We start from the raw sequence: 13,163 nt of genomic DNA on the forward strand, positions 1-13,163 counted from the left end.
TCATGATAAGTAAGTAATAGACACAAAATAATACATTATTTTAACTGTCAAGTTTATCATTTTATTTTTATTCATGTTTTTATTTTTTACATATCACACATAAGATTACAAAATTTAGTAAAAAAAAGAAAAATCAAAAAATAGTAATATCAATAATAAAATACTAATAATAACAGATTAGTATTGTGAGAAAACCTAAGACAAATTATTTGGCTGACCAGTAAAAATTACAATTATATCATATTTTCATGATGCACTTCACAAGGGTCCAATTGTGAAGGTTTTCAATCACCAAAATGCAATCACAGGTCTGGAAATCCATAATGTTAAGTGCATTACAGCAACCAAGCAGAACAGGTGACTAAATGCATGTAGTTTCCTCATATTTAATTTAGTCATGTTTCTCTTTTCTCATCATATTTTTATCAAGCATAGAATCATGTTTGAGGATCAGGTTTTAGGCTGCATATAAAGAGGTTTTAGGAAATTGTGTTTCCTGAAAAGTCAAACTGCAGTGAGTGTCAATCAAAGACAATGTGCAAAAAGTTGAAGTAACATACCATCATTAGATGAATCTATGCCTGAGTCATAGGTATCTGAAGAATGTCCCTGTAAAATAAAATTTTGAAGCATTCAGTAAAATATGCATTCATTTTGGTTTAAAAATGTAGCACACTCTGTTGGCTTTCTTTCAAATAATTCTAAATGAAAATCATCATCATCATCATCATCACCACTACCTTAATCACAATCATTATGGAATAGATTTTCACAAAAAAGGCAGTTACATTCTCCCACAACAATAAAAACTAGTTGTTACCCTGGAATCAAGGATAATATATTCTGCCTAGTCTGCAGATTGAAAATGTCTCTGGAAAGCCCATTTTCAAAATAGTTTGGATATATCAACAAAGTTGAAATGATAAATTGGCCACCGTAACAATTACAAAAGCTGACGTTTCGAGCGTTAGCCCTTCGTCAGAGCGAATAGAGGAATTGTGGGTTGTGTGTGCTTTTAAAGGCAGAAAATGGAGCTACATTATCGGTGGGAACATGGCAACAAGAAATTAATTTATTCGTGTGCAATTTTGAAGACCTATGTATGACTAAAGAAAAATACTTTGTAAAAAATGACTGTAGTTGATGAGTCAGCACATTAAGTGTGTATTTCAGCCAAAAAATAGTTGTAATAATAACAAAGATTATATAAGTTTAGTTCTACTTTAAAGTGGTTTACTCACCGCTACTATGCCATGAGAGCAGCCACCCCCTTCATCATGCTCCACTGGAACATTTGGTCTTACAACATGGACTTCATGTCCTTCTGAATCATTGCCTCTACGATCTTGTACCATTGACTCACTGAAGCTAAAAAAACAAAAAAACAAAACCAAAAACAAAAACAAAAACAAAAGACACAGAAAGATTAATGAATGTTTTCCTCTTCTGCACATTTTATTTGGTACATGCCTGTCTTAATTATCCAATTGAGCTACAGCCTGCTACTTTTGTGCTTAAATTCTACTTAATGTAGTCACCAAAATACACTTATCATTTCCATGCCAAAGTCAAAAAGCATGGCAAATGGTAAAAAAATTCCAAACCTCCATATTGTGCTCAGAGATACCCCAGATACCCCCAGATGCTGAGTTTTCAATCACAATATCACTATGGCAGTTTTGCCAAGATCTGCTCCTGAATTCTAGAATAGTCACCAAAACTGAAACAGACACTGATATCCATAATACAGAAGCAGATCTGGGTAAAAAAACCATATCACATTTCTAAGTTCTAGGGTAACTCCAATCAAAATATGAAAATTAAGTCAATTTTCTGTGACTTATTCTCTCATGCCTTCTAGAAACAAAGTTGCTTTAAGCTCTAATTTAGTTGTTAGGTAAATAATTTTATACAAATTCAATGGCAACTTAGGTTATTTAGACTTATGCTGTTGAAAAATAAAAATTGTGTACTTTACACCACATATTTTTCCCAAATATTTTAATTATTACTTGCCATTTTCATTCTACCACTGAAAAGTCATAAAAAGAATGAAAAACATCAACTAGCATATACTGTTTAACTTATTTACAAAACTATTCAAGCTGAAATTACAAGTAGGTTTGCAAAACAATAACAGATCATTACAATGAGAGACGACATACTTTTAATCACACTCCTCCGAAGCTTCTCTTACCTACCTGACATTCTGTACATTGTTCTGAGGGAGGTTTGGAACTCCATCAGATAACACAGCCTCAGTAGCAGGTAGGTGATCCAACAGCGATAAGTCTGTGGTATGCCTTGCCAAAAAGCTTGGAGGTATACTAGTTGCACATGTATACTGCTGGTTGACTTCAGAAACAGCTAACTGTGGATAACTTTGACTCCCTTTTGCTGTAAATGTCTCCATCAAAGCCTGTTTATGAGATGTCTTGTTCACTTCATCTTTCTCAGAGATTTTAACACTCTCAAATTGAGATATAAGAGTGGTAGTCCTTGTCTGCTCTTGTAAATCATCTACAGACAAAAATATCATATATTTAAGTTTATTTCAAAATATTTAATTTTTTTCTCCAATAACTGAATTTTCTTGAGCATGATGCATTACATTGACTTTTACCCATTTACTTCCTGATCAAAATGATCTTTTTATAGGCTACCAAATAATGAGCCTTTTGTACATTCATGTGTTTCTGACAACTCAAATAGAGTATCCATAACTAGTTCTGTTATCAGCAGTGTTCCCCTCTTTATACCCGTCATAAGTTTCATTAGAACATAGCTAGCAGAGTCTTGCAATCAAATTCATTATACGTGAGCGTGCCCAAAATCCCAATAGTGCACGCTAATAGCGTCAGCAAATCCAACTTCACCAGAAATTTTTCTTTTCGCGCGAGCGGCCATTGTTAGCGCGGGGAAAAATAATATATTTCGCGACAATAATGGTTACAAACAGAAACTCGGCCTACTAGTCCGAAAACGAAGACAATGTTTCGACCTTTTCCCATGGGTTAGAGTTCTTAAATGAGGCAGAAAAAGAGAAAAACAAAGGAAAAGGAGACTCGGCATCAGCGCCGTCACGATTCGCTTCAACTGATATTGTTGTCCGTTTTTCGCGTCAGATTTGATGCACAATTCCACCGGCTATGTTCTAAATCAATTGGTTCATGCTTTCAGCTGTGCCCTATCGAGTTATGGAGCACGTGGGAAGTTTGGAGAGCACTCAAGAAGCTAGAGTTGCCCGAGGCTTTTGCCTCGGGCAACTCTTACGCTTCTTTCGTGCTCTCCAAACTTCCAGCGTGCTCCATAACTCGATAGTGCACACTAAAGCATGAACCAATTGTTAAGTATTACATGGCTGTAATCAGCTTCACTTGTGCAAAATCAATTATCATGGAGAGTGGACAATACCTTGCTATTTATATTGTCTCCTAGCTATGGGTTACCTTTTTAATAATAATAATAATAATAATAATAATAATAATAACAATAATAATAAAAAGTCTTTATTCTATCATAAGATAAAACTACATATCTTATGTTACAATGAATCTGGAAAAACTACAGAAATCTACATACATATTATGAATTAAAAAGTATGTCATTACAATAAATGGAGCTTAAAATAATATCAACCTATTTACAAAGGTGTTCATAAAGCGCTGTCTATTAATTTTTGGGCGCTCACAGCCTTTTTTCCAAAGATTGTGTACCTATATCTTTTGGACACGAATGATGTCTTTCAGGGGGTGGCAATCCGTAGATTTTAGTTTCTTCAAAATGTTTCGGTCTTGTTTGTTTAAAAGGTTCCTGATTTAAACTGGAAATGAGAAAAAACCGCATTTATGACATCGGTCGAAAAAATTTTGTACAACTGTGTATCATATATTTGATCATATATTTGATCCCAAGACAATTTTTTTTTTGACCCACTATTTACTATGCAATAATTAAATACATGAGAAAACTTAATAAATAAGGGTGCAGGACATCCTAAAAAACCATAAGGGCTTGCCAGATAAAAATCCCATGCCAACTGATACCTCTCAACCAATTTCTCACACATTGCTAATGTTTAAACAGGACTGAAGTTTCAAATTATATGTTAAAGAACTACTTACATTCACTCATTATAGAGAAACTAATAAAGAGGAGAACATGAGGGGGGGGAGGTTCAAAGTACTGCAAAACCACAAACAAAATAGAACAAACTGTTTATTAACCATTATCTGGTATGTAATGTTTATTTTGTTTGACAATTAACCACAGGTTATTAAAATGTAGTAAAGAACAAACTGCAACACCAGAAATGGTTTATTTCACTGAACACCATGAATTTGAAATTATAAACAATGCACACTGTAAGGTCTGAGATCACTGCAACACTTCAATGCGAGTTGTTCTTCACCTCAATACCTCATTCAAAAAGGGGTCAACACCACAACACCAAAAACCCCAATGTCCCCTCAATAAATTAAAGGTTGCAAGGGAAAAATGTGACTTATTGCACAATATTTCCATCTCTACTCTGTGAACCCAAGAACTGCTGAAAGCAACACTTCAGAATGTTTGTTTAATGCCATGGGTGAGACACTTATGAAACAAGGGGCATAATGGTGAGTTGCTACACATTAAAACACTAGTAACATTATAATCAACTTGTTGGAAGTGTTGGTTGCGGTGGTAATGGCAATGTCATTTGAACCAATTTTGTTAGATCACACTGGTGAAAGTGTAATACCTGCTCCTGACTGTCCTGAGTCTGAGGAGAACTGGTTGGAGTCTTGTATTTGGTCTTCCTGGAAAAAAATTGAAAAAAATATATAATCAGATTGTAGAGCATTTCTCCTTCTATCCTTAATCTTTTTTAACAAATCCCTGAGTCTAACAGATTAGTCAGCTTATATTAGGAACTTGTTATATATATTACTGTTGCTGTAGTAATATAAGCTACTGTTATCAATGATGAAAAAGTCTCCTACCTAGAGCATGTTTTAGTTTACTCTCATGTGATTTGCAAGGAAATAAAATTTATCTCAAAAACCTTGTATGCATTATAATTTGTCAATAAAAGAAAATTTGATTGAGTGATGGTTGCAGAAAAAAATGGTCCAAATTTATAAGGTTTGTTTTTTAACAGAATATCATTATCAACTCAAAAAACAAGCAATTTTATTTATTTAAAAAACAGAAATGCTCTAGCTCTAAGCAGCAAAAGCTCAGGAGTTTTTTTTCTTATTTCACAATGGAATGACCCCAATTCCTATAGATAGGTAAATGGGAGACTTAGCCAAACCCAAGTCAAAGCTGCCAAATTAAAGAGTATATTTTTCAACTCCAGGCAGTCTCCATGTTAAGTTAGTATCTATATGCATGATGCACGATCCTCGCAGTAGATAGCGCTATTTGTGCAATAGCGAAAATCAGACCTGAAAAAAATCAGGCCTGTACGGGACTCGAACCACTGACCTCTGCGATACTAGTGCAGCGCTCTACCAATTGAGCTAATAAGCCAACTGGGAGCAGGCCGTTAAGTCGATTCATAATAAACCCGTGAAAGTGATAAATGAGATAGAATAAATATATGAAGTTCATATATTTTGAACTGCGGTCTTCAAAATACCTTTGTCAGAGGAAATTCTGAGTCTGAGGAGTAAAGGCCTGAGTCTTCACCTTTCTCTTCCTTAAAAACAAGTCAAAATGTCATTTACATAATCCTTATTTCAAGCAGTACATTCCACATATTTCATAAGGAAGCTTAAAATGGATTTTAAGAGGTACAGTTTATTTAAGTCGAACGATAATTCTGTAAAATTAAGTAACAACAGTGGAGGGCAGCAGGGAAGTCACCATGGCAACAAAGCCAAACTAACTTAGGTACCTGTCAAAACAAACACTAAAAAAGAGTCTGGAATCAATGCTTACCAATTAGTGGAAAGAATCGAAAGGGAGGGAAACAAAGCAAGCAAACCTAGAAACCAAGTAAAGGCACAGAAAGTTCCCCACAAACCTCCCTTGAGACCCCACATCTCACAAGTGAGACTGCTGCATTGACTTGGTTTTAACCTGGCCTAGGCTACAATTAGTCTTATTTACCATACTTATATCTACGCATGACATGCTAATTTAGGTGGCTCTGAACTGTATGTACAGATTTTTATAAAAGTTTGAAGGAACATGCAAAATGTGGTAACTATTTTGTAAAGAACAGCTCCCCTCCATCAACTGTGGGCCAACAAATAACTGACAGGCCATTACCAATTATGACCGACAGGTGATACGATGAGGGTTATTGGAACAAAACTTTGAATGTGCTGTATGTATCTTATTCTCAAAAAGCAAAGTATGTCAAATCACACCACAGTGCTTTGCAAATGACCTTTAGGGCCATTATATGTCCCAAATGTGAAAATGGATATTCCAGTAAATCTCCACCTGGTAAAGTGACACAACATTAACCAACATAAGGCATTAAATACAGAGCAAAGTAACACAAAGAACTACTTAAGACTTTGCAAAATGATGTACTGTCTGAGTAAGACGAACCTTATAATAGACATACAACACACTATCTCCCTTTATCATACTGTTTGTATATCTTCCACTCCAGATACCACACTCCTTGCCAAAGTCAAGTTTCGCTTGCCCAGTTGCCCTGGCAAAATAAAATCTGCAAAACAAAGTTAATTATAAGTAGAGAGGTCAACATAAGTTGTAATAGGTGAATCAAGGATGAGGCATCAAAATGTTTAGCTGCATGACTTAATGTAATGTGTACTCTCTTAAATTTATTTTCAGGTAGTGAAATAAATCACTTGTTCTGTACTTGAATGTTGAAGATAGAGATTGCCAGCCCTTGGGGACCTTGTAGTAGTTTTATGATTACAATTATTGTAATTACAAGTACCCTATATTTGCAGCTTATTAACCATGGATTATCTCCTAATTTATCAGTGAGCAACTGTTAATTGTTATAGGTAATAGGGCGTGGTAAAATGCAGACTGCAGACTACAGACTGCAGACTGTGCAGATCATACTGAGTGGGGAATTATTAAGAATTACTTATTCATTTGATAATTAACCTTCCAGTCCAGTACACCTATCATTGTCCCTGAAAAACTTAGTAGACAATGCAAGCTTCTAATATTAAGGACTTTTAACTCTCATGACAACAAAATATTACCTTTCAGTGCAGGCAAGAATTGGGAAAGTAACCCTGAGCTTCTGCTCCATTTCTTCTTTTGTTGAGCTTACTGTAAATAAGATTTTCCCGCGTTTTGTCTTATCTTTCTTTATCTTTGCCAAAGTTATTGTTGTTGGCATCCATACTTCGCTTGATCCAGGCTTTCTATTGACATCCTCCTCTGTTATGAGCGTTACAGACTTTTCAATGACATCACCAGCAGCTTTCCTCTTCCTCTTTTTAGGAGGACATTCGCACTGATTTGTAGCCATATCCTTTTGAAAAATGAAATTTAATTAACTGAAACAGTAAAATAGGGCATGTCTCAGCCCAACCCAGCTTGTCAAAGAACGAAAAATCCGTATTCACAATTTTAAACCAAAGATTTCTAATATTTGGTGAACCCTTGCCTAGCAAAGGCAGAACAGTCTACTCTAAATCAGTATGAAGGAATGATGCTATTTCTTTCTCTGGGAAGATATCAGATAAAATCATCCAGAGACTTTGGGTGTTTTCTCATATAGAAAGGAATTGAAATATCTGGAGGTAATAAAGAGAAATGGACTACTAAAGCTTACAGAGGGGTCAGTAAATAGAACCACTGACTAGATACCCTTTGTACCAGCATTCTCTATATACACCTCAACAATTTGAATAAAAACATTTAGCTACATTTCTTAACATCTCACTAAAGAAGAAACTCTCACCTCCTCTTATATCCTGGGCAGGCAGTGTTTCAAACTTCTGCTTTCTATAGATTGCTCTTTTTAGGAGCAAAGTGTGTTTGGGCTTCCACAGATCTAGTTTAGGCACAAATGGTTAGTTATTTAGAGGTCAACGCCTTGCATTTGAGTATTCTCTATAAAAGGGTTGATTTCATTAAATTCATATCCTTCCACTGTTAGCTTTTGGCCCTTAATTGACACTTCACAAAAATAACTGTGCAGATAACAAGTTCCCCTAAAATGAGGATTAAACTTTGTTTAAATAAGGGGCATAAATGAAGTTTTCAACCACTACATTTTACCAACAACTAAATTGATCCCAGTTTGGGCTTTCCACACATTGGAGAGTAACTTGTTGATGACAACAGCTAGTGTAGAGCAGGCCAGCAGCCCTTAGAAATCAAAATCCAGGCCTGAAGTCTAATTGTCCAGTCAAACCTATATTTTCTCAGACACAACCCCATTTTGGCCAGAAAAACATCCATTGCATCTTATCACTATAAAAGTGCCCTCCTTGACATCATATTTAAATACATTTAAATATGAAACAAGTAAATTTTCAGAGCATTTTCTGACTGTACATGAGTATCCATCTCAATGCAGGAAAAGTGGTACAACCAAAACAGTCTGTGAAATCAGTATTACATCTACATCTTTTATATGGTTAAATTTTCATACTTACCTAGGTTATGAAGTTAATGAAATTAACTCAGGCTTGCAAACTAATTGATTCTCAAAGTAATACAAGCTAAACAAAGTTTATTTACTGCGACAGAAACACAAATAGCATCCTTGTCCGCTGATTTGACATAATTTGAGCTCAGAATGACTAAGCTTAAGCATCACATTGTTTCACTGCTACATCTTATTGAAAGGGGCAAAGCAAAAATGTGCAATCACATACAGCCAGAAATCTTACAACCAATACAAATCCCTTATTAAAACTTCTTGGTCTGGTACTTAAGTATCTGTCTTCTTCTCAAGTCTTTGAACCTTAAAATATTAATACTTGAAACTCTACATATTTTCCTTACCATTATAAATGACTGGAAAAATTGTCAATCATCTAAGGACTGGACAAAAACTTTTTTTGACTGGACGTTGTTCATTACGCAGCTCTGAATGGGCCCTTACATGAAGAAAGCTCAAACCCCCCCCAAACAAAAACAGTTTAGGGCCATTGAAGAAACAAATGCCAAGGAATTTTTCAAAACATTTCTTCCTATGCAGAACAATTACATCTCCTTTTCAAAAAGTAAGGGAAACACTGCCTACCAACCAAAAACCAAGAGGCACGTGAACTGCAAATAAAGAAATTGAATTGCAGAAAAAGTAACACAATGTACTACTCAACTGGCACCTTAAGCAGGCACAGGCTCGAAAACCCCGTCCAAAACTGAATTTTTAGAGGCTTCTTTTTCTACAATTTGTTAAATTTCATTTTACCTAGAAGGACTGTTTTGTCAGGTCTTGCGAGAGTTGAATGATTTATTCATTGGCTTGAGACGTAACTGAAAAGTTCACATTCAGTTAACTTTAGCATCTCTCAGTCACTGTAATTGTGTTGAAGTTGTAAAAACGTTTTAGCTTTAGTCTTTAAAAAAATAAATGTTAATTTGCAACCGTTGATTACACCTCTAAAATTCGATCCGAAAAAATTTCTCTCCTTCCTTCTGTTTTACTGAAACCAAGCAGTTAATAAGCACGGTGAAAATTTTTAGAACAACGTTACGACGCTTATATAAGAGCACAAAGGGGCCATACAATCTGTTTGTGTAGCCGACTGTTGTTTTATCGTGAATGCACCAGATTTACCGTTTGCCTCACCTATAGTGATATACTGCTGACTATGTAAATAAATCAATGATAAATAAACGTTGAATTACTTTACCTGCTGTGTATAGTCCTTTTGCCTCAAAAATGTTTTTTTTAGCGATTTTGAAAAAGTCTGTAACGACGAACTCAGACTTTTTCACTCAGCAGACAATTTTATCTTTTTGCAGCGGTAGTAACCACTGAAATTCTAATAACTTATTTTATATGTGGAGGGAAAAACCCCTTCATCGATGTAACAACTTAAAAGTGCAATCATGTTCCCAAGCTCTTCAACGCTTTGGTTGCAATTATGAAAGGCACTTACCGCGCCAATAATCATATCTAGCATGAAGCATAAACATGCACTAATAAAATGGACACGTGATCAGTGCTACGAGAACGCATGTAACATCCGCATGACCCCTGCTGGCAGAGGATTTGATAGTAACACAAGCAGACAACAATTTAGCAGCATTACGGAGCCGTGATTAACTTGAACTGGTGGGCAACAACCAGGGAAATTTAACCAAAACTCGAGTATGTGCGTAAACATCAATCAAGTAATGTCATATGCTCTCTTCAACTTCGACATGAATCCTACGATGAGATTGTGTTTTCCACCTCTATTCCATACGCGTCAATATGATAAAATTATCTTGACGAACATTTTTGCTGAACAAATCACAAGAGTCAACACCCTGTCTCATAGTCTTTGTCTGTGATACTCTGAAATTACAGCTCTAAAACTTCGCAGAATTTGTGTTTGAAATTTACCATTGCGGCCGGGCTAAATCCTCACTTAGCGTACAGATACAAGAATCGAATCTGGCCTAAAATAAGGACGTTATCTAATGCCAGGCAATTCTAAACACGTCTGCGAGGAAAATCGATAAGTACTTCCGTCTAAAACATTTTGAAAATGTTTCTTAAGGTATCGATCCGCTCTATGAATTCTGATCGAAATTGATGAAAAACCCCTACAACACTGCTCACGTAGTCAGTCTAGAACATTTGCGTGACTTTTGTTATGTGACGAGCAGGGGATAACTTAGAAAATATGAATGATCACATGACCAACCTATAACAACAAGCGGACAAAAGAGATTTTATCAGTTGTTACTCTTGGTATTTCAGTTTATCAAGGCTAGCAGCTTGGTGTTTCACCATTTTTTTGAGATCATTCACCACTTTTAAGGTTACCGTGCACCTTCAGGGGTCTCCCGCGTGCAAGCGATGTAGTGCGTCCGGTTTATAGGACTGGCTGGCTATCAAACTATACCAAAACTTTTGAAAAAAAATTAATTATCGAATTTTTCAATACTTCTAAATGCGAGCGCCCGAATCACCTTTTAAGAGCTGCAAGTCAAAGGGAATTTGTTTGATTTCTCTCAAATTTTGACAGTAGCTAGTTTTGCATATAAACAACAAAAAGATGTCTCCGAATTTTTTATTTCTCAATACCTTTTTTTCAAGAGCGTTTTTGTACATTCACTCCACATTTTTTTTAATCCTATTTCAAAAGTGTCCTGTAACTTTTCACTAAAATTGAATATGGTAAATCGCAGACACTTTTTTTTAGCGCTTTGGCCCCGGAAACGGAGGAACACAATACTTAAGAGAAAAACAAAATTCGCTTTAACATGTAACGTTCAAAAGGTGATTCGGGCGCTCGCATTTAGAAGTCGTGAAAAACTGGACAATTCATTTTTTTTCAAAATTTTTGGTATAGTCTGATAGCCAGTCCTATAAGCTTTAATTTAATTGGGGGTTTGGATATCTACAGTTTAAACCGGACGCGCTACATCGCTTGCACGCGAGACACCCCCTGAAGGCGCACGGTAACCTTAAGATCTTACACAAACTGAGATAACCGTGACCTGCTGCAAAGTCCTTCTTGCTGAAATTTCTCGTCGCGGTATTCCACTCCGAAATCAAAGCAATATTAAAGCGTAGAAGATTTTGTGAGGAAAACTGCAATATAAATAATCTCATCGATGCTTATATACGCACAAGTCGCCGACTTCTAGCATACAACATATATACTAATATGATGCACGACATTTCGGTCAAAACTTCCGCCATAAACTTTTGAAAGAACTTCCCCAATAAAAAAGATATTGTTGTCCTTTTACGGGTCGGAAATAAGTACAAAAAGAACTATGATGCTATTTCTCACCTTTAAACGCTCTTGAAGCTTCAAAATCAGCCTACGCACTGATGATAAACTGCTTCGACAACCTTCTTAAGAGCGATTAGATAAAAGTTGTTCACGTGGTCAGTCTAAAACATTTACATAACTTTTGTTATGACGAGACAAACAGCGGATGACTTCGAAGATATGAATGATCACATGACTAAGCCATAACGCCACACGGACAACAGAGATTTTAACGCAGTTATTATTCTGAGTATTTTATTTCATCAAGACTAACAGCTTGGTGTTTCACCATTTTAATGCTCCAAAAAGGCGGCAACAAGGACAAGTTCAGTAGAAATAATAAAGACATTGTTCAATGAAAGGCAACTACAAATGTTCATGTCATGTTCCGCAAAACACAGTTTCTACGATCAAGCGAGCACGAATCGATGGTTAAATTCAGAATAATATGAAAACCTCATTCGTCTGCATATTACCACGATATATTTATTTTTGCCCTTTTTTCTTCAGAAAAGTTTCGAAGTCGCCAAATTCTAGTATACAACATGTACTCATGTGATGCACGACATGTCCGTCAAAACTTCCACCATAAACTTTTGAAAGAATTTCCACAACAAAGAGATATTTTTGTCTGTTTACGGGCCTTACTGGTCATGTGATCAACTTGTTTTCGCATTCCGGAAGGTAACGACCAGCAGGGCCGGGTCGTTCAAAGCTGGGTAAGATAACAAAGGGTCTGTGTGAAATCCGATTTCAGATTTAAAGGCTTTAAAAGAAAACTCCTTATAGCTATTTTTCGCTACGATTTGGTGATTGGATGCTCTAAACATAATAGGGAAAATTTCTACGAAAAAGGCTTAGAAACCCGGATTGAAATTTAACTTTGAGTTAACGCTAATCGGCCCTCGAACAACTGGGCCAAGGCAAATGTAACCATAGTTAGTAGAGGGGAACACAGGAATGCGTCAACGAAGTAATGGCATAATTGCTAAAATACGGTTTCTTAGGTGGAGCCAACACGAATCGGTACTTCATTTTAAAATATTTTTCGTACTTTAGCTATTTCCGCGCTCTTAAAGCATATTTTCTGCCCTTTCTCTACAACAAAGACGAATAGGAATTGGTATCCAATATAAAATTATTTTCGTACTCCAACTGCCTCTGGGTTATCGACAAATCTTTTGAATTCCCTTTCTCTTTAACTATGACGGGAAGCCTAAAATGTAAGTGTTTTCCACCTCTATCCTTTTCATACCCTTGATTATATTTAATCGATCG

At 35.9% G+C, this 13,163-nt stretch overlaps 1 protein-coding gene across 1 annotated transcript; it reads right to left on the bottom strand.

The window, feature by feature from the left end:
• Positions 1–282: 282 nt before the first annotated feature.
• Positions 283–10,743, bottom strand: LOC148724907 (uncharacterized). Its single transcript, XM_088731408.1, has 8 exons — positions 10,502–10,743; positions 7,188–7,462; positions 6,550–6,673; positions 5,627–5,686; positions 4,745–4,802; positions 2,202–2,520; positions 1,242–1,368; positions 283–609 (listed from the first exon to the last, which is right to left on the bottom strand). Exons 1-8 carry the CDS (start codon positions 10,502–10,504, stop codon positions 526–528), a joined length of 1,050 nt encoding a protein of 349 aa, XP_088587534.1. The 5' UTR covers positions 10,505–10,743; the 3' UTR covers positions 283–525.
• Positions 10,744–13,163: the final 2,420 nt, after the last annotated feature.

Source organism: Stylophora pistillata, chromosome 8 (assembly GCF_964205215.1).
Source record: "Stylophora pistillata chromosome 8, jaStyPist1.2, whole genome shotgun sequence".
NCBI classification, from domain to species: domain Eukaryota; kingdom Metazoa; phylum Cnidaria; class Anthozoa; order Scleractinia; family Pocilloporidae; genus Stylophora; species Stylophora pistillata.

Excerpts from the sequence above, each read along its gene's own strand:
- LOC148724907 (XM_088731408.1), bottom strand. Across the intron at positions 5,687-6,549 it reads TGTTGTATGTCTATTATAAG|GAAGAGAAAGGTGAAGACTC; the intron begins GTTCGTCTTACT and ends CTTGTTTTTAAG. Across the intron at positions 1,369-2,201 it reads AACAATGTACAGAATGTCAG|CTTCAGTGAGTCAATGGTAC; the intron begins GTAGGTAAGAGA and ends TTGTTTTTTTAG.